Genomic DNA, 26,924 nt, shown 5'->3' with positions numbered 1-26,924 from the left:
TAGAACACTTATGGCTGAGCACCATATGTAATGGGCACATTGTCAGGCACTTTCCTAATTGTCTCCACATTGTACCTTCATATGGGGACAGCAAAGAGGACTGGAGGCCTCTGAGCTACCACGTTCCTATGTTGGTCCTCCTTTTACTTGTCCCAGAGCTTCCTGTGATGGTCTCAGAGTCCAGTCTCCAGCAACCCTTTGTACAGCTCTTTTTAGCAGCTGCTGTCTTGACTCTTACCAGGTGCATCCTCTGGTTAATGGTTTTTGCTGCAGTGGGTATGCAGACAAAACCTCCTGCTGGCTCTGTGAGATGGGCAGAGCAGATGTTAGTAATGGTACTAATTACTTCTAAGGTGGTAGCCAGCCTTCATGATGGCCCCCAGTGGCTTGTACCTTCTGGTGTTCACATCCCTGATTAGGGTTGACTTGGATAACAAGTGAGATAGTGCAGAAATAACAGTGCTTGACTTCAGAGGTTAAGATATAAAGATCATAAAAGATACTGTGGCTTCTGTCTTGCTCTCCTCGATCGCTCATTCTAGGGGAGGCCAGCTACCATGTCAGGAGGACACTCAAGCAGCCCCATGGAGAGACTCATGTGGCAAGGAACCGAGGCCTCCTGCCGGCAGCCATATGAACAAAGCTGTCTTGGATGTAGGTCCTCCAGCCCCAGTCAAGCCTTCGGATGACTGCAGCTCCAGTGGACATCTTGACCTCTTCCCATGAAAGACCATGAGCCAAAACCACCCAGGTGAGTTGTTCTCAAATATCCGACCCACAGACACTGTGTGAGATAATAAATACTTATTGTTTAAGCCACTAGGTTTTGAAGGAATTTTTAAAAGAGTGATAGATAATTAATACACCCATTATACAAGTGAGAACCTGAGCCTCAGACACATACAGTGACTAGCCCAAAATTGCACAGCTAGAGTTGTAGCAGAACTGGGAAGACAGCCCTCATCTTGTGACTGCTGATCCGCACCACACGGGTTCTCTTTGCAGTCCCATGATTCATCAGTTCTCTAATTTGGGTTCAGAAGAGGCAGAGATGAGGTTGCAGCCATGGTGCAGCGACTATCCAGGCACCCGTGGCCACACTCAGGGCCTAGACTCACAGGGGTCCTTGACCAGGAATCCAGGGTAGGGAGGGGGGCTAAGACCCTTTGCTCCCACTCGTGTGTGGCTCTCATGAGGAAGAGACACAAGCCAGAAACAGGGACTTCTTCCCACCCGGGCAGACCCACACCTGTGCAGGCTCACACACATGTTCTGGCCTCAAGCCAAACTCAAAACAAACTACAGCTGACCCATAATGCTGTAGTTCTGCGGGGGTGTGGTGGGGAAGATTTGTGGTGTTAGGGCTTGCACTTAAGATCCCTGCCTGCGACTCAGGGTCTGGCCTTGCCTCCCAGCTTCCCCGCCTCTGATTCATGTGTCCACTTTAGAGAAGTCACCCCACTGAGGGGTGCTTTCAGTTTCCATGTGACGCATCAGCCATGTGATCACGGTCCCGACTCTGCAAGGAGGGCCTGTGGGCAACGTGAGCTGTCTGTAGTGACAGAGGGTGATGGACACAGGGTCAGCAGGTGATCAGTCTAGCTGGCTCTATTTGCTCATCCTTCCGGCTGAGTTGGACTTATTCCAGCAAGAGCTACGATGGCCCCCTGGGTGGGACTGGAATTGGACAAGTCTAGAGGATAGTTGAAGACAAAAGGGTGAGAAGGGCTCTGTAGTCACTGCTTGTCTCCAGGGTCTCTATCCAGGCTGTCAGTGCCAGGGAGGAAGCAGCCAGATAGAGCCCTAAAGCAGGGCTGGGCTTCCTAGCAGAGAGCAGAAAAATGCTCACGGGGTTGGCAGAGGATGCAAGAGGGAGTGGCCCCTGGGCTGTGCAGGAGACCTGTGGAAGCAAACAGTGAGAGACCTGAGGTGGTGACATTTCTTGATAAAGGACCTTAAAGACCCACAGGACATAGTCTTGTGCCTATGTCCTCTTGTGGCATTCAAGGACCTCCATAATAGGAGAGATTTTTAAAAAAGGGTATAGGACACCTGCATTCTAATCTAAACTCAAGATCCCATCACTTGGATCACCTTGGAAAAGTTGTTGGCCCTTGTGGGCCTCAGTTTCTTCATGAGTGGTCAAGTGAATGGTTTTCTAACTGGGTTCCTTGCAGACCAAGGGTTCTGCAGACCACCCTTAGAGTTTGCCATTAGGAGGGAGCCTCTAAACTTATACTGTCCAATAGAAATATGAAGTAAGCCACACGTGCAATTTTAAATTGTTTAGTAAACATATTTTTAAAAATCTAAAAAGAAATAGGTAAAATTAATTTCAAGAGTGTCTTTAATCTATCTAGAATATCATTTCAACATTAATCAATTTATTACATTTATTAATAAGATATTTTACATTCTCTCTTTTGTACTAAATCTTCAATATCTAGTGTGTAATTTGTACTTAAGCACATCTCAGTTGGGACCTGCCGCATTTCCAGTGCTCAATAGCTAGAGTTGTGTACCTGACCTGTGAAGAGGGAGGAGGAATCAGGCCTTAAGAGAAGACTTCCCCCTGGTGGAGAAAATAGGGAAATACATGGAAGACCAAAAGATTGGAATGAGCAAAATGTCTTTGGATTGTGAACTATCACATCCATTTCCTTGATTCAGTAATCATGTATAATATCAGCATTATATGTATAGTGAGGGTGTTTGGAGGGAGCACATACAAATCAGAGAAGCAGGTCAAGGCCAGACTCCTGAGGAATTTGGGAGTGAGAATTGATGGCAGAGTCCTTTGCTTCCGGGAAGAAAGTGAGTGTAGACTATACTTTCAAGGAATTTTACTGTGAAAGGGAGGGACCTATAAGGGATGGAGCATAGACTTGAAGATGTTTTAGATGGGGAAAAAGTATTTGGACAAAATACAGGGTGCAGAACAATTGTCATGATCAGACCAAAGGAACCAGAGGCATTCAAGAGTCAGACCTGCAGAGCTGCTTAAGAATACAGACCTTGGAGCCAGCTTCACTGCTTCCTGACTGTGTGACTTCGGGCAAATTACTTACCTCCTTGTGCCTCTGTTCTCGCATCAATACAATAGTACCTGCCTCTTGTGTGTGCACTGTGTTGAGTTGTGTTTGTTATGAGGATTGATTCTTTTTTTCAAAATAACATATTCAAATGCTAATAATAGACATAAGAAAGTAGCTGTATTGTATTAGCTATAATGATTAGAGGGATTCCTTTAGAGGGGAAGCATTTTCTGTGAGTGCTGAAACAGCAGTCTGCCTTTTCCCCAGTGAGTTGAAGTTCACATGCTATTACATGGCAAGTCTGAGAATTCTCTCCTCGGAAGTGACAATATTGTTTCAACAGGGGGCAGTGGCCAACAACATATTTCTCTAGCATCTTCAAACTGAAACTGCCAAGGCCAGCTTCCTGACCTAGTGGGGACATTCTGGAACATGGAGGTCCAGCCCCTTGTTTTACCTCCTTCCCAGGGAAATATGGAACTTACCAGGATTCACAGTTCTATTCTTTTAACTTTGATGCTGATGAATTCAATGATCTCCTACTTTTTTTTTTTTTCAAAATAATGGCTACCATCTGTTGAGCCACTACTAAGTGGCAGTCAGTGACCAATATTCCGTCTAATCCATTCAATTCTGCAAGGTGAGATTGGTTTACATAAATGACATTATGCCATAAATATCATTCAGAATACTTTTTTATTCAATATGATGTTTTTGTTTTTATTAATTAATTAATTTATTTTTGCTGTGTTGCGTCTTCGTTTCTGTGCGAGGGCTTTCTCTAGTTGTGGCAAGCGGGGGCCACATCACGGTACGCGGGCCTCTCACCGTCTCGGCCCCTCCCGTTGAGGAGCACAGACTCCAGACGCACAGGCTCATTAGTTGTGGCTCACGGGCCCGGTTGCTCCGCGGCATGCGGGATCCTCCCAGACCAGGGCTCGAACCCGTGTCCCCTGCATTAGCAGGCAGACTCCCAACCACTGCGCCACCAGGGAAGCCCCAATATGATGTTTTTGAGCTACAACTGTGCAGCTGTAGTAAATGTATTTCTGATTACTGCTTTGTCTTACTGTGTGTGAATGTTCTGGCATTTATGTATCCATTTCCTAGTGACAGACACTTAGATTGTCCCCGATCTTTGCCGTCAAAAACAATGTTGGAGTGAGCATCTTTCCATCTGTCTCCTTATGGCCTATGCAGAGTTTCTCTGGATGAGGAGCCCAAGAGTGGAACTGCTAGATCAGAGGTATTTTCAGCCTTACCTTCTTCCAGGTTGTCCCTCAAATGCTATACCAGTCCATACTCCCACCAGCCTTGCCTCCAGGGTTCTCACTTCCCTCATTCTCATCAGCCCTTGGTATTATGACTCTCTAATATTTGCCAAATACATGGGCAAAAAATGATGTCTGGCAGCTTTAATTTGCATATGCTATTGAAATCTCCTCATATTCCTAGAGCCATTCCAGACTTGAATTCAAAGGGCTGTGCAAAGGGCAGTTTCCATCCAAGAACAGGTAAAAATTTCTGACAGATGTGTAGCTTTTCACCAGGTGACTTCGTGTATCTATTGCTCCCACCAGCCCTGGGAAGTACTCACAGCAGATGAGACTCAGATGGCTTAGTGACTGACCCGTGGGGTCATCCAGCCAGTTATTACTAGAACTAGGATGAGAATCAAGGTGTCCTGACCCCTCACCACAGCTCTTCCTACTCGACTGTGTTGTACCCGGAGCCCATCAGTAAGAGATGGCCTTTCCGCCAAAGCGCAGGGTTCAGATGTTTGTGAGAGAGCTGGGGATTTTGTTTGTTTTTGTTTTGTATATTTAATCAGCTTCATTGAAGTGTCATTCACATACAATAAAATGCACCCATGTTAAATGGGTGTTTCCACGAGTATACACCAGTGTAACCACAACCAATCAAGATATGAAACATTCCTGATACCCCCAAAAGTTCCCTTGTAACCCGCCTTTCCAGGTAATCACCCACCTTCCCAGATAATCACCCACCTTCCCAGATAATCACCCACCCTGGCAACTACTTATTTTCTTTCTGTTGGTGTAAATTAGATTTGTCTTCCGCAGATTTTCCAAAGTTTTGTTCAGAATATGTACTCTTTTGTGTTACTCAGCATAACATTTGTGAGGTTCATCTATTTTGTTGCATGGATTAGTAGTTTGTTCCTTTTTATTGCTGACTAGCATTTCATTGTATGACTATATCACAATTTACTGGTCCCTTCACTAGTTGGTTGACAGTTGGTTGTTTCCAGTTTGGGGGTATAATGAATAAAGCTGCTAAGAACCTTTAAATCCAAGTCTTTATGTGAAGAACAGGGCCAGGAGCAGGTGGAGGCAATCTAAGATGCAAAATTTAAGGAGGCACTCACTCTAAGGTTCAGGAAGTGCTAACTCTGCACTTCCATGGACCCGAGAGTGAGAGTGCCTCCTTAAATATCACACCCTTGGCTCCTTGCCTGCCTTACCCCGTCCTGGATCCGGTGAACATATATTTTTGTTGTAGAGGAGAGTGTTAACTGTAAACTAAGAGCTCAAGAGCAGAGCCAGAGTCTGAGTTTCTCAAAGTGTGACCTGAAGACCCCTCTTGCAGCCTAATCAACTGCTGAGCTCGTTAGATGTGCTGACCCCCGCCCCACCCCCTTACCTACTGTATCAGAATTTGCATGTTTAATACAACATTAGTGATACTTACCTACACTAAATTTGTAAAACCACTGCCATGGGCAGTGGGTAATTGTTGAAGCTTTTTGAGCTAGAAATAGCAGGATTATAGCTTTTTTGTTTAACTTTGAAATAATTATAGATTAGCAAGAAATTATAAAAATAGTATAGAGAAATCCCACCTGATTCACTCATTTTCCTCCAGTGGTTACATCTTCCATAACTATAGTACAGTATCAAAAACGGGAGTTAGACACTGGTACAATGTGTGTGTACAGTCCTGTTCCATTTTATCACATATGTAGATTCCTGTAACCACCACCCCAATCAAGATACAGAACGATTCTGTCATCACAAAGATGTCCCTCCTGCTACCCTTTTATAGTCACACCTGCCCCCACCATTCCTAACCCCTGGCAACCACTGATCTGCTTTCTATCTCTATGATTTTGTCATTTCAAGAATGTTATGTAAGTGGAATTGCTCAGCATGTGACCTTTTGAGATTGCATTTTTTAAACTAATCATAAAACCCCTGAGATCTATGCAGATCATTGCATATACCAAAAGCTTGCTCCTTTTTATTACTAAGTAGTATCCCATGGTATGGAATTTAGCCATTCACCCATTATGGGACATTTTGGTTGTTTCCAGTTTGGGGCTATGAAGAATTAATCTTCTGTAAACAATCATGTATTGGTTTTTGTGAGAACATAAGTTTTCATTTCCCAGGGTAAATGCCCAAGAGTGTGATTGCTGGATCATATGGTGTGTGTTCAGTTTTTTAAGAGACTGTCATACTCTTTTCCAGAGTGGCTGTGCCATTTCACATTTCCTACAGCAGTGTATGAGAGATCATTTCTCTACATCCTTGCCGGATTTTGGCATGGCCCCTGGTTTTTATTTTAGCTTTTCTAATAGGTATGTGGTAATATCTCATCATAGTCTTAATTTGTATTTCCCTCATGGCTAATGATGTTGAATATCTTTTCATGTGCCTATTTACAATCTGTATATTCTCTTCAGTGAAATGTCTCTCCAAGTTCTTTACCCATTTTTAACTGAATTGTTTGGTTTTTTTACTGCTGACTTTTGAGGATTCTGTATATATTCTAGACATGGGTACTTTGCCTGATATGCAGCTTGCAAATGCTATCTCTCAGTCTGTAGCTTATCTTAACAGGATCATTTGCAGAGCAAAGCTTTTTCATTTTGATGAAGTCTAATATATCTCTCTCTTTTGTTTATGCCTTTGGTGTTATGTCTAAGAACTTGACACTAAGCTTTAGGTCCCCAAGATTTTCTCCTATGTTTTCTTCTAAAAGTTTTTATAATTTTATATGTACATTTATATCCGTGATGCATTTTGAGTTAATTTTTATATAAAATCCAAAATTTAAGTTGAGGTTCTTTTTATTTACTTAGTTATTTTTTGGCCTATGAATATCCAATTGCTCCAGCACCATTTGTTGAAAAGTCAGCTATCCTTCCTCCAGTGAATTGCTTTTGCACCTTTGTCAAAAATCAGATGGCCTTACTGGTGTGGGGCTATTTCTGGGCTTTCCATTCCCTTCCATTAATCTTGGTGTCCACCCCTCTGCCCATACTACGGTCTTAATTACTATAGCTGCGTAATAAGTCCTGAAATAGAACAGAGGGATTACTCCCATTCCTTTCTTCTTTTTCAAAATGTTTTATTTATTCTAAATCCTTTGTTTTTATATAAATTTTAGAATAAGCCTGTCTCTGCCTACAAAAAATCTTGGAGGATTTTGCTAAAAATTTCATTATAACCATATATCATTTGAGGGAGAATTGACATTTTTACTATGATGAATCTTCCAACCCATGAATATCTCTCCGTTTATTTAGATCTTTTTTATTTCATCAGCATTTTATAATTTTCAGAGTACATGTTTTGTACATTTTGATGATTTATGCGCAGGTATTTCTTTTTGGAGAGAGAGATTGTAAATAATATTGTACTTTAAATTTTGCTTTCCATGTGTTTATTGCTAATATATAGAAATACAATTGATTTTTATATGTTGATCTTATATCTTGCAACTTTGCTAAACTCACTTATTATCCTAGGAATTGTTTCAGTTTTGTTTTGTTTTTGGATATTTGGCATTTTCTGGGTAGACCATTATGCTATCTGCAAACAGGGACAGTTTTATTTATCCCTTTCCAACCTGTATGCCTTTTATTTCCTTTTGCTTACTGTGCTGCCCGAGGCTTCCGGTACTATATTGAACAAGAGCGGTTAATATAGACACCCTTGCCTTGCTCCCAATCTTATGGGAAAACATTCTCTTTCAACATTAGTATTTTGTCAGCTGGTGTGTTTTTTTGTTTTTTGCGGTACGCGGGCCTCTCACTGTTGTGGCCTCTCCCGTTGCGGAGCACAGGCTCCGGATGCACAGGCTCAGTGGCCATGGCTTACGGGCCCAGCCGCTCCGCGGCATGTGAGATCTTCCCAGACCGGGGCACAAACCCGTGTCCCCTGCATCGGCAGGCGGACTCTCAACCACTGCGCCACCAGGGAAGACCAACTGGTGGTTTTTAATAAGTATTTTTTATCAAATTGAGGAAGTTCCCCCCCCATCCTTAGTTTTTTCTGAGAGTTTTATCATAAAGAGTTGCTGAATTTTTTTTAAATAAATTTATTTATTTATTTATTTTTGACCGCATGTGGGCTTTCTCTAGTTGCGGCGAGCGGGGGCTACTCTTCATTGCGGTGCGCGGGCTTCTCATTGCAGTGGCTTCTCTTGTTGCGGAGCACGGGCTCTAGGCACGTGGGCTTTGGTAGTTGTGGCACGCGGGCTCAGTAGTTGTGCCTTACGGGCTCTAGAGTGCAGGCTCAGTAGTTGTGGCGCACGGACTTAGTTGCTCTACGGCACGTGGGATCTTCCCAGACCAGGGATTGAATCTGTGTCCCCTGCATTGGCAGGCAGCTTCTTAACCACTGCCCCACCAGCGAAGTCCCAATAGTTGTTGAATTTTGTCAAATGATTTTTCTGTATCAGTTGATATGATCATGTGGTTTTTCTTCTTTAGCCTTTTAATACAGTGGATTTCACTGATTAAGTATTGAACCAGCCTTGCATCTCTGGAATAAACCCCATATTCTATTTGCTAATATTTATTAAAGAGTTTTTTCATTTGTATTTGTGAAGGATATTCGTCTGTAGTTATTATATGTACTTTTTGGTACCATCTTTATCTGGTTTTGGTACCAGGGTAATTAATACTGGTCTCACAAAGTGAGGTGTGAAGTATTCTCTCTTCTTCTATTTTCTGGAAAGGGTTATGTAGAATGGGTGTTAATTCTTCTTTAAACATTTAAAAGAATCATCCAGTCAAATTATCTGGGCCTGGAAATTTCTTTCTCAGGAGTTTTAAATTATGACTTCAGTTTCCTTGAAGGGCTTATTGGGTGAGCCCTTTCATATTGGGTGAGTTTATTTATTTAGTTATTTCATATTGGGTGAGTTGTGGTAACCTGTGTTTTTTGAGGAATTAGTCTACTTCATCTAAGTTATATAGATGTTCATACTATTTGATTATTATCTTTTTTAAAAATATTTTTATTTATTTATTTGGCTGCGCCAGGTCTAGTTGTGGCATGCAGGATCTTTTAGTTGCAGCATGTGGGATCTTTTAGTTGCGACATGCGGGATCTAGTTCCCTGACCAGAGATTGAGCCTGGGCCCCCTGCATTGGGAGTGCGGGGTCTTAACCACTGGACGGCCAGGGAAGTCCTTGGTTATTATCTTTGATGTCTGCAGAATCTGTAGCAATATCCACTGTTTCCTTCCTGATATTAGTAATTTGTGTCTTTCTCTTTTCTCGTTAGTCTTTCTTTTTTTTTTTTTTTTTTTTTTTTTTTTGCTGTACGCGGGCCTCTCACTGTTGTGGCCTCTCCCGTTACGGAGCACAGGCTCCGGACGCGCAGGCCCAGTGGCCATGGCCCACGGGCCCAGCTGCTCCGCGGCATGTGGGATCCTCCCAGACCGGGGCACGAACCCGTGTCCCCTGCATCGGCAGGCGGACTCTCAACCACCGCGCCACCAGGGAAGCCCTCGTTAGTCTTTCTAGAGGCATATCACTTTTATTGATCTTTTCAAAGAACAAACTTTTTTTGTTTCATTTCTCTTGGGTTTATGTTTGCAATTTTATCAATTCTTCTCTTTATTTTTTCTTTCCTTCTACTTACTTTGAGTTTATTTTGCTTCTTTTTCTAGGTTCTTAAGATAGGTGCTTAGATTATTTATGTGGGACATTTTCTCTTTTCTAATGTAAGCATTTAGTGCTAAAAATTTCCCTCTCAGTGCTGCTTTAACTGTGTCCCACAAAGTTTGATGTTGTATTTTCACTTTTATGCCATTCAATGTGTTTTTTTTAATTCCCCTTGTGTCTTGTTTGATCCTTGGATTATTGAAAAGTGTGCTGTTTATTTTCCAGTAACTCACTTGTTGAAGATTTTTGGGTACAGTAAGTTGGTTTACTATTTTTATTATATTCTTTTCAGGTGTTGATTTCATAGTGAGGGTGGGTTAGAAGGAGACCCATCTTTATCATTGAAGGAGTCCAGAATTTTGCCAGCCAACTTGTGTTGACATGGAAATCTATACATACACACACAGGAACACACAACCACACACACGCATGTACACACACACACACCCATGGCATACTTATACCCACACCTAACCAGCAGAGCTCAAATTCTCATTTTCAAAAAACAAGGCTAATGGCAGAGACCATGGTAAGAAAAAACAGGAAAAGGAAGCTGATTAGGAAGGGAAAAAAAAGTACCAAATCAGCATTGCATCTCTAAAAGAATTAGGCCAAACCAGAAACCTCCAGCAGAAATACCAGTGACATTTAAGGGTCTGAGTTGACTGTAGACAAGCTGAATTTCTTGTATGTTGGCAACCCCTGCCTTCTAAGTCAGCTTCTTCCCCACTTCCCACCATCACTGCCCCATCACAACAAGGTCAATCCAACTAATTCTGCTTCAGAAAACCGAAAGGAAAAAAGACACTACACTGACTACAATAGAATAGAAATTCCAGGAACTAAAGATGTATCAAGAAGAAAGCAAGCTATATCCTGCAAACCAATTCACTGTCTGACAGATAATAATGCCCTTCTCAAATGACATGTGCTGAAAACCATAGACATATTGTATTTATGTTTATATGCAATATATGTAAATATATGTTTATGAAGTCGTTCCCCATCCATCTGATAACTATTTCTGTTTTCCCCCTTTTTTGGTTTCACTTCTTACATTTCAGTCTATCTAGAACTTCATATGGTTGTAACTTTATAATACATTGACATATCTGGCAGTGTCTAGTGTCCCTTAGCAGCTAAGCCATGAAACTGAATCTCTGGGCTCTTAGCTCCAAACGTGCAGTGACACAACTTCACCTCCGTGTATAAGCTAAGGGCACCCAATCTGTTTAGACCATCGTTTCTCAACCTCGGTATTATTGCCATTTTGGTAATTTTCTGTCATGGGAGTTTGTCCTGTTTGTCAGCATCCCTGGCCTCTACCTGCTAGATGTCAGTACCTCCTTCAAGCTGTGAGAAGCAAAAATGCCCCCCAGACATCACAAAATTGCCCCCAATGAAAGCTGCTTGTTTAGACATATGCCTCCTTATTTCCTGATTTGGATGCTTTACAAAGCCATGATGCTTGGTGCCATAGCAGCCATCCTGTAGTTGTGAGGAATGAAACTACAGAGGCGCTGAGGCTAGTACAAGAGGTAGAAGGGGCCGTGGTTCTTGATGACATTGCCAAGTTGCTGCACCAACCCTAGCATTACCTTCCTATGGAAAATGAACAGCTTCGACCACTTAAGCCTCTTCAGTCCTGTACTTTGTCACTTACAGCCAAGAGCATCCTAGTGAATCCACGGATCACCTTATTCCTCTGCTTAAAACCCTTTACTAGTTCTCCATTCAGGATGAATTTCAGACTCCTGAGCTGAGCACCCAAGGGCCTTTGCCTCCCTCTCCTGCTCATTTCCCAGCACCCCTCTCGGCACACATCTCGTCTCGAGCCTAAGTTGAGTCCTTTGACCCAGCCTCAAGACCTCCTATCTCCTGATGTTTACATTTGCTGGTCCCCGAATGGCACATCCTTCCTCCTCTTCTCTCCCTGTTCAGTCCTACTCACCTTTCAAGACTTGGCCCATGTCCTCTCCTTCAGGAACTTTTCCCTGAATCTCCATGTGGTGATTTTGAAACATGGACTCCAAATTATTTGACACTCCTCCACTTGAGAGTGACTTGGGCAGGGATTTGGACCTCTGTGACTTTTCATGCTCTGGACACTGAAGCAGGGTGCTAACTGACTAATCCAGGGGACCGTTATTCAGTGACACACGAGGCAATCTTCATGATAAGGACGTGCAGTGCGTGAGATGAGCTAGTCAGACCTGAAGGCACTGGGCAACCCAACTCAACCCAACCAGCTGATGCTGCTCATCTTTCCAGCCTCAAACCCTAGCGGTCTGCTTCTTCCACCACACGTCTCTCTCACTTCGAGTCATTGGGAGGCTCAGAATGTGCCCTACTGCATAAATGTTCCCCCACACCTGGCATTCAGCCCCCTTTCCCTGCATAACTCCTACTCATCCTTCAGATCTCCCTTTGACATCACCTCCTCTAGGAAGCCTTCCTTGCCTCTCCAAGGCTGGTATGCCCAGAGCCTGTCCCTCACATCACACTTAACACACTGTATCCTAACCACCCATTTCCACATCTGTGAGCCTGTGAGCATCTTAAGGGCAGGGAATGATTTATTCCTTTTTGAACCACCAGCACCTAGAATAATGCCAGAGCTTGCTATAAAAATAAATGTTCATGGCATGGTTGTGCCAGTGGTATGGCTGAATGTGTTTTGCTCTTGTCCTCCATTCAACAAACATTTATTGAGATCTGACCCTGTACTGAAGGTACAGCTTCCTGCATTGCATCTACTGCCATCGTCTGGGTAGCTGGAGCTCACAGTTATTGAGCGCTCACTGGGCGTTGTCCTAAGTACCTAGCTCATTCACTTTGTCTAATCCTCATAACAAGTCCGTGAGGTTGATGCTGCAATTATCTGCAATTCACATGGGGAAACTGAGGTGCCAAAATTCCATGGGCACTGAATCCTGGAGTCCACGTTTGCACCCCTGCAGCCTAACTCTGGAGCCCGTGGTATTAATCTCTACACTGTCTGGCTTCCTTCGGAACCCCCCGGACACTTGTCACAAATGCAGAGGCCCAAGCCTCACCTGAAGAGCTTGTTTCTATAGGTCTGGGCAGGGCCTGGGAATCTGTATTTTCCACGAGCCCCACATAGTGCAGAAATGATGGCTGTGCCAAGGGCATCCACGAGCGTCCGAGGCTTTGTGAGGTATGGCCCTGATGCACCTGTCTCACTGCCTCACGAACACATCCTGTACTCGCTCTTCTCCAAACTCTTGCTGCCTCTGCCAGGAATGCTGTCATGACGCCCACCCACCCACCCAAGTGTGCTTGAGGAGCACCGGTGGGAGTGAGAAGAGGGAGACCTTGCTGCTCAGGATGGGCTGGCAAAGCCCCAGGGGCATCCGCACGCGGCCCCTTCCGGAGGCCCTGGAGAAGGTCAAGAGGCCTCAAGCCTCTCAGGCGTCTCTTTAGCCTGCGGTGCTGCCAGAAACGTCCAAAAGGCTCCATTCAGAACCCTGCACACCTTCAGAGCACACCCCCAGGGATTAGTCCTCTAGCTGCAACCCGTGTGGCCCTCGGAAGCTCCTCACAGACAAGTCCTGGTGATGCCAGCAGTGTTTGCTCTGCCTGGGACGGGACCAGCGGGGAGCGGGGCAGCAGTGGAAGCCGGGGCAGCCCTGGCCAGCGCCTGATTTCCCCAACCAGGCCTGTGCGTGGTCGGGTGGGCAGAGCAGGCCTCCAAGGAAAGGGCCTCTCCCCGGGAGTCGGTGATTTCACTGTCACAAAAGGTTGAAGGGGCCATGTGACGATTTGGCAGTTGACCCAGAACCACTCAGCTCCTTTTGCTGCCTACAGAGCAGCCAGGCCTGCCCTTGGGGGATTTCCCAGCCATGTTCAAATGGAAGCTACCTTGAGTGGGCACCTCTGTTAAAGCCACATCAAAGGTGACTTGCTGGAGAGTCAACAAGACTCTGGGTGATGACAGTCGTCAAGGGGCACGTAGAACGTGGCATGGGTAAAGGTGGGATAGAAAAATCAGCATAGGGATTTCCCCCTAACCAGTGTTATAAGTTCTGACTATTGATGTGTAATTAAGCACTCTCAAATATAGAGGTCTAAAATAAGAGCCATTTTATTATATCTCATAAATTGTGACTCAGAGCCTGAGCAGCACTCAGCTGGGTAATCCTTTTTCGTGTGGCATCAGTGACGGTCCCTCGATGCCACTGAGCTAGGAGATGGAGGGCTGCTCCAAGGCAGCTTCCCTCCCAGGTCTAGCCCCAACGGAGAAGGCTGGAGAGCTGAGCTCAGCCAGAACTGTCAGCCGCTCCACATGTGGCCTCACCAGCACGGTGGCCTCATGGAGTTGGACTTCATAAATGGTGGTTCAAGGCTATCAATGAGAATGTTAGGGACCCAGCTGAAGTCCCAGAATCTCACTTTCACCACGTTCTATCAGTCAAGTACGTTACCAAGAGCAGCAACATTCAAGGAGAATGGAGTTAGACTTTGCCTCTCAGTGGAAGGAGCAGTAAAACATTTACAGCCATATGTAATCTCCCATACTACAGACGAGCTGGGAAACACTTGTTAGGGTCATTGTGAGGAGTTTTACTCCACATGTTTGTCAAGCTCCTAGTGTGTTCCAGGCTCTGTCCCGGGCACTGGAGAGAGAGAGCAATGAGCAAGACAGAGACATGGTGCCTGCCCTCTCGAATACAGCCTAACAGTTACACAGTGCCTGGCGTGTGGGAAGTGCCAGTAGATGTTGGCTGCTGGTATTTTAATTGTTAAATGAATCATTATTGGATAAAAATGATAAGCATAATAAGCATTAGCAGAGAATTGCTTTGAAGAATGACAAGGTGTAAAAGAACACAGGCAACAGGAGGGTGAAGCTTAAGCCAAGGAGGAGGGGTAATGAACTAGCGGGGGAGGGAGGAAGCAGCGTGTGTGGCCACCGAGTGCAGTGGGCAAGGGAAGCGTGCATCGAATGAGCTGGATGGGGACGGACCACTTAAGTCTCTGAACTGGATGCCTTACTTCCATCCCTCCAGGTCTGCCTTCCACTTTCCTCACCCGCCTCTGCTTCTGAGGCTCCCCTGTATGGGCTGCATCAACAGTCTCCCTGGCCTCCCTGCTGGTGCCAGTAGAAGGCACCAGCAGGAGTTTGGGTGGAGGGGGGTGGGAAGAGAAAGAGGTTGGCATATTTATTCTTCTGGCTCTCTCTCTGTTGGGCAAGTGGTGGAAGTGAATACTTCCTCTGCCAAAATCCACATCCAGTGTCCAGCAACCTTCTTGTAGGGCCCGTCTCACCAGGTCCTTCAGTGGCTCTTGCTCCTGTGCATTTAGCCCTGGGCTCAGTGGCAGCTGCCCACTCTTGCTGGCCCGGGGGTACTTCACCATCGCTGCTTGCATTCCCTACACCCTGCCCACACCTTTGTAAAAGTCCTTTCCCTGCATTGTCCTCAGTCACCCTCTTGAGAGGGCCACCTGTCCCTTTCTGGAATCCTGAATGATACCACTACACCAGCAAGGATAGGAATTTGGGACTTTATCTTTGGAGCAATTCTGAGAAAATGCTAACCTTCTATCCAGTGGTGTGCTGGTAAATCTTAACAACCAGCTCTCCAGAGGGAAAAGCCCTGATTTGCAGTGATTGCCAGATTCCAAGGTGTCAATACTTCCACCATGGTTGATTTCATGCTACTAATGCAACAGCAACCAACTCGTAAAATTCCTAAAAATGAAACGCACACAAGCTGGTATGAGCCAGCTCCAGCATACCTCTGCCCAGATCAAACACTAGCTCTAGTCTCTCCCACTAGGGCCACTCCAGCCAGGGGCTAGATGTTCCCACAGAGAGGTGGATGGGCCTTCTGGATGCTGTCAGCCTCCTCCCTCCCGTGCCCTGTGAATGTACTTCCCAGTGAAGCCAGGATGCTGTCTCCAAGGGCTCCCAAAGCTGCAAGACCTTTCATTTGCCCATGCCTGTGCCTGTTCTCATGTGCATGGGGCTGAGGCTCAAACAGAACCATCCATCTTGCTGGACTTGGTCCAATTAGATCATGAGACCCTGGGGATCTAGAGTCAGTGGTTCCCCTATTAACAGCAATTAATTCCCGCCAAGAGCCCCACTGTGATGCTGATGCCAAAGACCTCTTGATGCTGGTCTCTGCCCGGGATCCCACTTGCCCACAGATGGGCCCAGACCCTGAATGTGATAACCAGGCCCCTATCCACATTGTGCTTTACCCCGAACTGAACTTCCCCTTCTGTATGTCGAGTCTGTATGAGGCTGGAACTCAATTCCATCTTTGTCCAGCCTGACCAGTGTTTTAGAACTTTCTGTTTAAGGCGAGAGCATGAACTTTTTTTCACAATGAAACCAAATGTGAGGAAATGTGAAAATGTTAGTTTCAAATTGTGTCTTCATATTTAGGGAACAAACATTTGTTAAACACTTGCTATATGAGTCCTTGCAATAATTATCTCCCTCAGCAAGGAACAGTTACACACACACACAATTGGACAATAAACCTGTAGAGAAAATTCCTAACTCCAAATAACAATATTTTAATCAAAACGACATGATACTACAAGTATCCTTTCAGAATGAACAAAATTTTTAAAGTTAGTAACACCTGATTTTTGACCAGGTATACACTATTTTGGAAATGTAGATAAATACAACCATTTTAGAGGTTCTAAATGGTAAGTATTTTGGCAGTACTTACCAAAATGTAAAATGCACATTCCCTATGACCCAGAAAGGCACCACTTCTAGAAGTCCATCCTACAGTAATTCAACACCAGTACATTAAAGGTGTATGTATTAGATATACCTTTAATCCCTGCAGCATTGTGATAATTTTAAAAATTGAAAGCAAACTGGATGTCCATTGACAGGAAAATAGGTAAATCCTGATGCCATAATGCAGTGGAACACTTTCCAGCTGTTATAAAGAAGAAGACTTGGAAAGACTTTCATGCCATTTTGTTTAATGGAAAAAGGATAAATCAGTGTACATGATACGATCCCATTTTTGCAGAGAAGATCAACAGAATTGGAGCCTTCATACATTACTGGTGGGAAAATAAAATGGCACAGCTCTGTGGAAAATGATTTGGAAGTTCCTCAAAAAGCTAAACATGGGGTTACCAAACAATCCAGCAATTCCACTCCTAGGTAAATACCCAAGAGCATTGAAAATATATATCCATACAGAAATTTACAAGTGAATGTTCAGAGCAGCATTTTTCATCATAGCCAAAAAGTAGAAACAACCCAAATGTCATTCAATTGATGACTGGTTGAAATGTGGCTTATCCATGCAGTGGAATATTATTCAGCCATAAAAAGGAATGAAGTACTGATACATGCTACAACATGGATGAACCCTCAAAATATTATGCTAAGTGAAAGTAGCCAGACACAAAAGGTCACATATGATTCCACTTACATGAAATGTCCGGAATAGGCAAAACCATAGAGACAGAAAGTAGATTAGTGGTTGCCAAGAGATGGAGCGAGGTAGGGAGTAGGATTTTCTGCTGACAAACAAGCATGAATTTCTTTCGGGGTGATGGAAATGTTCTGAACTGGATAGTAATGGTGGTGTACAACATTGTGAATATGCCCCAAACTACTGAATTATACAATTTAAAATGCTACATTTTTTCTTTTTTTATTACATGAATTATTTCAATTTAAAATAATAAAGCATTACTGGTACATTAATCAAGTATGATTTTTGATAAGATTAAAATACCACTTAAAAAAATACATTATCTTTTATGATCCCTTCCAACTCCAAAATTACCTGCATCTATCCTTGGTGGAACCCAGGGGCTTAGATGACCCCTAAGCTGTGGACCCCACCTTCCTGTGGAGACAGGCTGGGTGACCAGCTCTTTTCCAAGTGACGAGTGACGTAGCCAGGTTCTACATGAGGTCTTGGGTGGAGTGGGGGGTTGGGAGCAGATCAAGCCAGGACGCCTAGTGGTGGGAAGAGGGGGGTTAGGAAAACTCCCTGTCTCTCCCTCTGTCTCCCTCTGAGACTCTGCACATTAGCCTTCCCCCACCTTCCTCTAGCCTACTGGGCAGGGTGGGTGTTTCGGTTTCTTTGCGCAAAATATGAAACAAAGAAGCACCATTTCTGCCTCAAGAAGCGTGTAAAGAGGTGCAGATATAGGTGAGTTCCTTTACAAACATTTCAAACATATGTTTTCCTCTACTTCTAATAGCCTACAGCAGGAGTTCTTAAACTCCCGGGTAGGTATCAGAACCACCTGGAGAGCAGGTAAATAATGCAGATTCCTGAGCCCTCCCTCCAGAGGCTCTGATTCCCTGGATCTGAGGATTCCCAAAAACCTGTATTGCTAAAAAGCAGGTCTGTGGACCGTGCTTTGAGTACAACTATCATATATAATGCTTTGCTTTTCCTCGTGCTAAAGAAAGTGGAGGTGTTTGGTTATAAGTCTCTATGTAAGGCATTGTTATTATTAGTGTTTGGGTAATTGAGAGCTGTATTTCTCAATCCAAATTATAATGTGGACCAGAAAGCTAAAGTTACTCTGTTAGAATTGAAGTGGGCTTCAGAGATGGGGTGGGAGAGCAATGACAGGCAAAGGGAACCAAACCCCTAGGATGTAACTCGGAGAGCTTTGGGGTTTGGCACCATTCTTCTTTCTGTGCCCAAGGCCTACCAGGCCCTGACTGGCAGCTCCTCTGAAATTTTGAGTGAATGAATCAATAACCAACAAAACACTGGAATGTTTTTTGTAGGTACCTGATATCCCTTTTATTTCTAGTTTGCTGAGTGTTTATATCATGAATGAGTGTTGAGTTTTGTCAGATGCTCTTCTGCATTTATCAAAAAGGATCATATAGTTTTTGTCTTAATATGGTCACTTAAATTGATTGATTTTCAAATATTAAACCAACTTCATATTTCTGAGATAAACACTTGGTCATGACGTATTAACCTTTTAAAATATATTGCTGGATTTGATTTGCTAATATTTGGTTAAGGATTTTTATGTCTGTCTTCATGAGGGATATTGGTCTATAGTTTTCTGTTGTTGTAATATTTTTCTCTGGTTTGGTATCAGGGCTATGCTGGCCTCATAAAACAATTTGGGAATTATTCCATCCTGTATTTCAGGTAGTTTGCCTAAGATCAGTGTTATTTCTTTCTTAAATGTTTGACAGAAGGCACTAGAAAAATCATCTGGGACAGTTTTTTAGAGTTAACTAAATTACTATAATAAAGGTAGGACTATGTCATATCATTTCATGTCAGTTCTGGTAGGTTGAATTTTTAAGGAAATCTGTCCATTTCGTTTGTTGTTGAATTTGTTATAACTGATCATAATATTTCTCTGTTATTCTTTTAAAGTCTGTAAGATCTGTAGCAATAAGCACTCTTTCATACCTGCTATTGACAGTTCGTGTTCTCTCTCTTTTTGTTCTCAGTCTAGCTAGAGTTTTAGTACCTTTAAAAAAATTTTTTTCAGACAACCAGCTTTGGCTTTGTACGATATGAAGGGTGCTTACAAACCCCCTGTTCCAAAATATCTCCAGGAAATCCCAGATATTTGTATCATTTCTCATTTCATTCTAAACTGTAAGCTTCTTGTAGGTAGAGTCTATTATGTTCATACTATATAATCCAGCATCTATCGTAGCACCTGACATATGTCATTGGTCATTAAGGGCTGTTGTATTGAGTCAGATAAGCTCTTCTTTAAAATGTAAGTACCCAATTTCTAAATGCCAAAAAAGTAAGACCGTAAGACATAGTCAGAAGCAGAATGAGTTGACGAGACTAAGTAAAGTGCTCTTAAAAATCCATAAGAAAAACAGTGTTATCCTAAGTAGAAAAATGAATAAAATCCATAAACACTAAAAATAAGAAACAGAAGTGGACAGGAAACATGCAAAAGCATATGTATCCCTCTCTAGATATCAAAAGAATACAAAACAAAACAGCCATATTAATATTTTCAACTATCTTCACTTTTGTGTTTAGAGACACAAGTTGATTTAACTACCTAAAATAGGATACATTTTGAGACTGCACCCTCACTGCTATTTTTCCTCCTGTCCCAAACCAGGAAGTGGGAAATTATTTCTCCAGTTCTCCTCCTCAGAATACAAGGTCATAAAGCCTGGGTTCCAGTCTTGGCCCTCCTTGCTGCTTCCTGGCTTTATAACATTGAGAAGGTCATTTTACCAGTCTGAACCTGTCTCCTCTTCTATAAAATGGAAATGGTCACGTCTTAAGAGAGGGCGTTGCAGGATTAAGGGAGCAGTTGAGTATAATGTGTTAGCACAGTGCCTGACACATAGTGGGTGATGAGAGTTCTCTTATCTGTTTCAGGCAGCTGCTTCATCCAAGTCTCCCATCCTTCTCTGAGGCCCTGCAGCTTCATTTGCCCCTCTCTCAGTGAAATTTCCAGCTCTTCAATCACTTCTCTTTTGTCTCCTTGGCCTTCTAGTCTCACTATTTCTTTTTTTTTTAAATTTATTTATTTATATTTTATTTTTGGCTGCATTGGGTCTTCGCTGCCGCACGCAGGCTTTCTCTAGTTGTGGCGTGCGGGGGCTACTCTTCGTTGCGGTGCGCGGGCTTCTCGTTGCGGTGGAGAAGGAAAGGCAGGTGGGCATAGTAAATTCTTAGTAGATATTTGTTGAATAAATGAAGGAATGACCCTGGGATCATTAGTGCTGTTTTGTAGATGAGGACCCGAGGTTCAGAAAGGTTAAAAAGCTTGCCCAGGAACGTGATATTGGGCCCCACCTTTGATCTCAGGTCTTTGAATCCAGTTCCACTGTCTTTCTCCTACACCTACTGGGACACTGGTCTAGCTTAGTGTTACTCAAATGACAGTCTTCAAGAAGGGAAGGGGCTGATGACATATTGTGAGTTAATGTGTCACTTCCTTTAAGAAAGTCTTGCTAAGAAAAAATGCTAACCAAACTAAACAGCATGCTTAGTGACTTCACATTTTGGCAAAAGTTCCTAATTTCCTTATAAATAGTTCGCCGCCCAGTAGCTGGACCATGGACCACACTTTTTTGTATCATGGGTCCTATTGCTCTCTAGCCTAACCACATGGCTTTGAACTCCATGTCTGTATCACTTTAGATGCTCTCAGCGTCTAGATGGAGCCCTCAGACATCCCGGAGACCACCACCCATTTTGAGTATGATCCTCAGAGCTTTCTGTGTGAGAAGAAGACCTTTGTCTTTGCCACCTTCAGCACCACCATCCTGTACTGCCTGGTGTTCTTCCTCAGCATGGTGGGCAACAGCCTGGTGTTGTGGGTCCTGGTGAAGTATGAGAGCCTGGAGTCCCTCACCAATGTCTTCATCCTCAACTTGTGTCTCTCAGACCTGGTGTTCTCCTGCTTGTTGCCCGTGTGGATCTTGGGGTACCACTGGGGCTGGTTGTTGGGAGACTTCTTTTGCAAGCTCCTCAACATGATCTTCTCCATCAGCCTCTACAGCAGCATCTCCTTCCTGACCATCATGACCATCCATCGCTACCTGTCCGTGGTGAGTCCCATCTCATCCCTGCGTGTCCACACCCTCCAGCGCCGCGTGCTGGTGACCATAGCTGTGTGGGCAGCCAGCATCCTGTCCTCCATCCCCGATGCCATCTTCCACAAGGTGTTCCCTTCGGGCTGTGATTATTCAGAGCTCGAGTGGTTCCTAGCCTCAGTCTACCAGCACAACATCATCTTCCTTCTCTCCTTGGGGATTATCCTGTTCTGCTACGTGGAGATTCTCAGGACCCTGTTCCGCTCGCGGTCCAAACGGCGCCACCGGACAGTTAGGCTCATCTTCACCATTGTGGCGGCATACTTCCTCAGCTGGGCTCCCTACAACCTGATCCTGTTTCTGCAGACACTGTTGAAACTTGGCGTCATTCAGAGCTGCGAGGTCAGCCAGCAGCTGGATTATGCCCTGCTCATCTGCCGCAACGTTGCCTTCTCCCACTGCTGCTTCAACCCGGTGCTCTACGTCTTTGTCGGGGTCAAGTTCCGCAGACACCTCAAAAGTCTGCTCCGGCACTTCTTGCTCTGCCGGCAACAGGCACCTGGCCTTCCCCTGTCACCTCACCCCCCAGGTGCCTTCACCTATGAGGGCATCTCCTTTTATTGAGAGGGAGTTTGGTGGAGCAGGTGGCGGTAGACAGAGGAGCCGGAGGAGGTGGAGCTGAAGGAGAAGCAGGGCAGGAAGGAGCATAGAAGGCACAGCTCTGGGACACGCTACCACTGCAGCGACGGGGGTGAAAGAAGTACATTACGTCAAGGGGTCCTATATGCCCCCTCTTCTGCGGAAAATTTCCCCATCTGGAAATTTTATATTGCCATCCAGAAAAACGTTTCTTAGATTTTGAGAAAATCTTTTAGCATTTATTCTTTCATTCAGACATGGATTTCTTATCCTTGCTTAGTTCAGAAGGCTCTAAAATAGGAAAGCATGCCCTGAAAGGAGCATCCCTCAAGACTTTATGAGGGTCTGAAATTCAACTGTGCAGATGTAGGCTGCTGGCAAGACGGTCTCTCCCCTCCCTGACGGTAGGGCTGTCCCAGCTGATCTTGGAGGGGGTTGGCTCTGGATGGGGCTGTCTGCAGAACAGAAGTAATCACATCCTCAAATAAGCACAGTCAGAAGGAAATCTGGACTCTAAAAACCCACAGCTGGACTCGAGACGTGCTCTGTATCACAGTTCCAGTTGCTAGCACGTGAACCGGCACTTGCGTATTTAGTCTATACTCTTGAGAAGGAACGCGATGAGTGCCATCTTCTGCCGGCATTTATTTGGAGGATGTAAAAATGAATGAGATGCAGACGCTACCCTCCAGGTGCCAACACTCCAGCTCTGAAGCCCAGATAACCAAACACCCACCTTGATGAAGGCATCCAGAGTTGAAGATTCCCCCAGCATCGCCTCCTCTCCAGCTGGGTATTGAGCTGACATTTCCGATTCATCATGTTCCACCTAAAATGTTCTCCCCCTCCTGGTTGATGGTCCCAGCTTCCCCCCAAAACCAAGTTATCTTTGAGCCCTGCATTTCCTTCCCCTCCACTCCCACTCCCACCGCCAAGTCCTGTTGATGTTACCTTCCCAGTGTCTCTCACATGCCGGTGGCTTCGTCCCCAAACCGCCTCACTTCCTCTGCACCTTCCTGCTGCTCATCTCTTTCCCCACCAAGCGTCCTCTGCATTGACATCAGGGTGCTTCAAAACCCTCAGTGGCTCCACGTTACATGGCAAATAAAGCCCAAACACTGTAGGCTTTATTTGCATGTAAATAAAGGCCCCTTCAATCTGGTGCCAACTAACATTTCCATTCTTTCTAATTTTATTCCAACGTAAGCCCCCACCCCCCAAGCAGCCTGGGATCCAGCCACAAAAGGCCACGGGTCCTCTCCCAGATACCCTTTTCCCAGTCTCCTCTGGGCCTTTGTCATGCTGGGCCTTCTACTCCCTAACCTACAAGCCCCAGCTGAAATGCCAGCTCCTTCAGGGAGGTGTCCACAACCTGTAAATCAGAAGAGCACTCTCTGGGTTGCCACAGCATGCCGCTTGTTCTGTCTAAAATAGTATTTGGCACTCTCCAGCATGTCGTAGTTACACCCATGGGTGTCCTATCTCCCTGCCCCATCACACTGCAGACTGCCAGAGGGCAGGAACCTGGTCTTGCACCCTGCCAAGCAGTGGACCCTGGTGTTCTATCACTGTGTACTGAGTGGGAGAAAAGAATGATAGCTGTCATTATTCTTACAATTTATGCTCTTTGTAAGAGCCATGCTCATGTGACATATTCTACCTTGTTTGCCCAGGCTGCTGCTTTATAAATATTAACCTTTCTTTGCTAGTCTCCACTCTCAGAGCACGTTGCTTATCTCTCTCTGTGGCATTGGGTAAACTTGCCCTTGCTTTTTAGTTAGTGGTACACATGCCTGTCTCTTACACTGTCCCAGAGCTTCACATCCAAGGACATAGATAAAAACCACCCTCTGAGCTTCCCCATACCCCACAGACCTGGTCTCAATCTGTGAACCTGATTCAGCTCTGGAGAGGGGCCTTTGGAAAAAGCTCCCCATGTGATTCTGACATGCACCCCAGTTAGGAACATTTGGCTGCAACTCCTTGAAAATGGGAATTCCAGAGTCTTCCACAGTCCCTTGAGCAGGACTTTGCACTCAGCAGGCACTCAATACATGCTTGTTGAATAAAGTAGCTACTAATATAGCCCTCACCTGGAGCCTAGAGAGCTTGTAAAGCATTTTCCCCTTCACTTCCAGCTGCAATTGATCAATGATCTATTTGCCCCTGGGCAGCCAGCCTTGAAGGGGTTTGAGCTGACTGGGGAAGAGTGAGGGTCTAGTTTTAAGAATTAGGCCTGTAGCACCTGTTGGAGAGGGCTGGGTAGTGCACCCTTGAAGGGATAAAACTCCCGTGGACTTATAGCCAGTTGGTGGGGCCATCACTCACCACAGAAGAAAGGAACAGCAAAAGGAAAGACAGTTATGGGGTCAGAGCTAAGCCTATGAGCTTCTGGTCAGGCTAATCATTCTGCACTCCTTCAAATTGATATTATTACAATTTTATTCAACTTTTGTTCAGAGGGCGGGCTGAGCCCAGGGATCGGAAGAGCTGAGGACTCCACTGACACACCCACTTCGCCAAACCAAAGCAGGTTTTGAGCCCACTCTTCTTAGAAGGCAGGTTTGGGGAGCTTGTATCACTACAGAGCATGCATGCCCTCACTCCACCGTCTTCTCGCCCCATCCCATTCCTTTACATCCCAAGATACTTAAGTATTCTTTTCAGCACATATAGCTGTATCCCTGGGAGCACTTCATCAGTTCAATCACATTTGTCTCTTTGCATTTCTAGTGATGTTTTGGCATCCCTAGTAGACTAGCTCCCAGGGTAATCTTTTTAATCCAGAGTCTTCTCCTAATCTAGCTCCTTGGGAATCCAAGGGAAGAGGCACAGAGAAGGAGAGGTATGAATGGGAAGATGGAGGGGCATCCATCCTACCAGAAAGGGAACCTGGGCAGGACTGCTGAAGGAAGCAACCCACAAGCTGCACCCCAGTGACCACACCCCACATTTGTTGACCACACTCTTCATGGACCACAACCTCCTGCTTTCCCCTCCCCCCACCCACTGAAACCACTGCTCAACCTCAACTGGACCATTGTGGGCCTATCCCTCCTACTCCAGTCAAAAAATGGTGCCCTGGACCGAGTGCTGCAGACCTCCTACCACTCCTGGAGCATAAAAAATCCACAGCAACTCTGAGGGAAGATCCTCTTCACAGCATTTCCACCTCCACACTCTCAGACAAAATCAGCAAGAGAGAAACCTTGCTGATCTCTAAATAGGAACATGCCTGCAAGCCTGGGGCAGCCCCAGACCTCAGATGACCGAAGCCAGAGTGGAAGTTCCTTGAGGGCACAAACCCCATGTTGCATGTCTAGAGCCTCCCTCAGTGCCCAGCAACGTTTGTGGTTGGTTGAGTAAGTGGATAGGAGACCATCTTTTTGACTCTTTTCTACTTCTGTTTCTTCTTCTCACACTTGCTTATGTCTTCCGGTCAACACCAGGCACCACCCCAATGGGCTTCCCATGAACTCTTCTCCTGGGCCCACCAGCCCGGACAGTGCCTGGTTTGTTGAACTCGCGGCTTTCATTTGTGAAACCTGCCTGTGACGGGACAAATAAGAATTATTCTTAAAATCATCTCATAAAAACAGAAAGCATCACTGTATCATATATGCAAATAAAAGATTAGCATGTACTGACTTACCTCAGACTGGTTATGTTCCCCTCATTTCTACCCAAGATCATTATTTAGGATTCTCAAAAGTTCTCTGCTTATGAAGGATCTGGGTTAAGATCTTGGGTGAAAGGAGTGATACAGAAGGAGGACTGGAGATAAAGTGTCAAACAAGCCCTGTGTGGGTCAGGATGGTAGGAAATTGGCTCCATTCAGGCCTTAGGTGAAATTGTCCAGGAGGCCAAGTCTGTCTTGAGAGCTCCTAGCCTCAGCTTTCTGTCCCTATCTCTCCCGTGGTCTGGCACCTATGTTTTCTGCCTTCAAGTCCAAGGTTTTTTCTGTCTCATGACCCATGGTGCCTGAACAAGTACCTTCCAAAGATCAACCCTCCAGCCAGAAGGAATGATACCACTTCCTGCTGGGAATTTCAGGCATCCTGAAAACTTGGTAGGATATATTTGGCAGGTTTGCAGGGGATTTTGGTAAGGGAAAGAAAGTTATCCTAAATCCTCACCAATTTATTCCGAGTACAGAGCTCCCCTCTCCACCTTGGGGTCAGCCCAGATTTTAGGTGTAGGGTTGTTGCAATCCCCCCGCATCCCACACCCCTATCCCCTCCACAAAAGAGTGTGGCTAGAAGGACCAAAGGATGACAAGGGTGGCCTGGCTCCTTGACTTTATCAGTTCAGAAAATCAGCCTTGGGAACTTCCCTGGTGGCACACTGGTTAAGATTCCACGCTCCCAGAGCAGGGGGACCGGCTTCAATCCCTGGCCAGGGAAGTGGATCCCACACGCATGCCGCAACTAGGAGTTTACATGCCGCAACTAAGGAGCCCTTGAGCCGCAACTAAGGAGCCCACCTGCCGCAACTAGGATCTGGCACAACCAGATAAATAAATAAATTTTAAAAAAACTTACTAAAAGAAAAAAGAAAATCAGCTTTGAGCATCACCCACAGTTAGAGAGAAGACATGGGCAACAGATGGCACGTGGAATTGGATGGTTGCAGGGATTAGAGACGAGGGTGGGGGTGAGGGAGGGATATGTAGACCTCCAGCAGGTCCCTGGCCACTTTTGTAGAGGGCCTGTTCCGGGCCCTGTGCAAAGGCTATGGGAGGGCCACGTTGAGGGGAGTGAGACCACAAAGCTCCACTCTCAAGTTGGCCAGCCTCTGGTCATTCCTG

General features: G+C 45.0%; 2 protein-coding genes across 3 annotated transcripts in view; both read left to right on the top strand.

Moving 5' to 3' along the window:
• The first annotated feature begins 553 nt into the window (after nt 1-553).
• Nucleotides 554-25,759, top strand: XCR1 (X-C motif chemokine receptor 1). Of its 2 annotated transcripts, none has more exons than XM_029242020.1 (2): nt 554-751; nt 21,084-25,759. In XM_029242020.1, exon 2 carries the CDS (start codon nt 21,101-21,103, stop codon nt 22,100-22,102), a length of 1,002 nt encoding a protein of 333 aa, XP_029097853.1. In that variant the 5' UTR covers nt 554-751; nt 21,084-21,100; the 3' UTR covers nt 22,103-25,759. The 2 variants fall into 2 exon arrangements, with proteins under 2 accessions (XP_029097853.1, XP_029097852.1); XM_029242019.1 differs by lacking the exon at nt 554-751 and adding an exon at nt 17,995-18,125.
• Nucleotides 18,106-26,924, top strand: part of FYCO1 (FYVE and coiled-coil domain containing 1) — a 92,691-nt gene continuing 83,872 nt past the window's right edge. Inside the window, exon 1 of the mRNA XM_029242011.1 lies at nt 18,106-18,125. The gene's annotated coding sequence lies outside the window, so the exon portion shown is untranslated. The remainder of the gene's footprint in view (nt 18,126-26,924) is intronic.

This window comes from Monodon monoceros, unplaced genomic scaffold (genome assembly GCF_005190385.1).
Source record: "Monodon monoceros isolate NGI ecotype Baffin Bay Population unplaced genomic scaffold, NGI_Narwhal_1 Super_Scaffold_3, whole genome shotgun sequence".
Classification (NCBI taxonomy): Eukaryota; Metazoa; Chordata; class Mammalia; order Artiodactyla; family Monodontidae; genus Monodon; species Monodon monoceros.
This window is presented reverse-complemented; position numbering and strand designations above follow the sequence as displayed.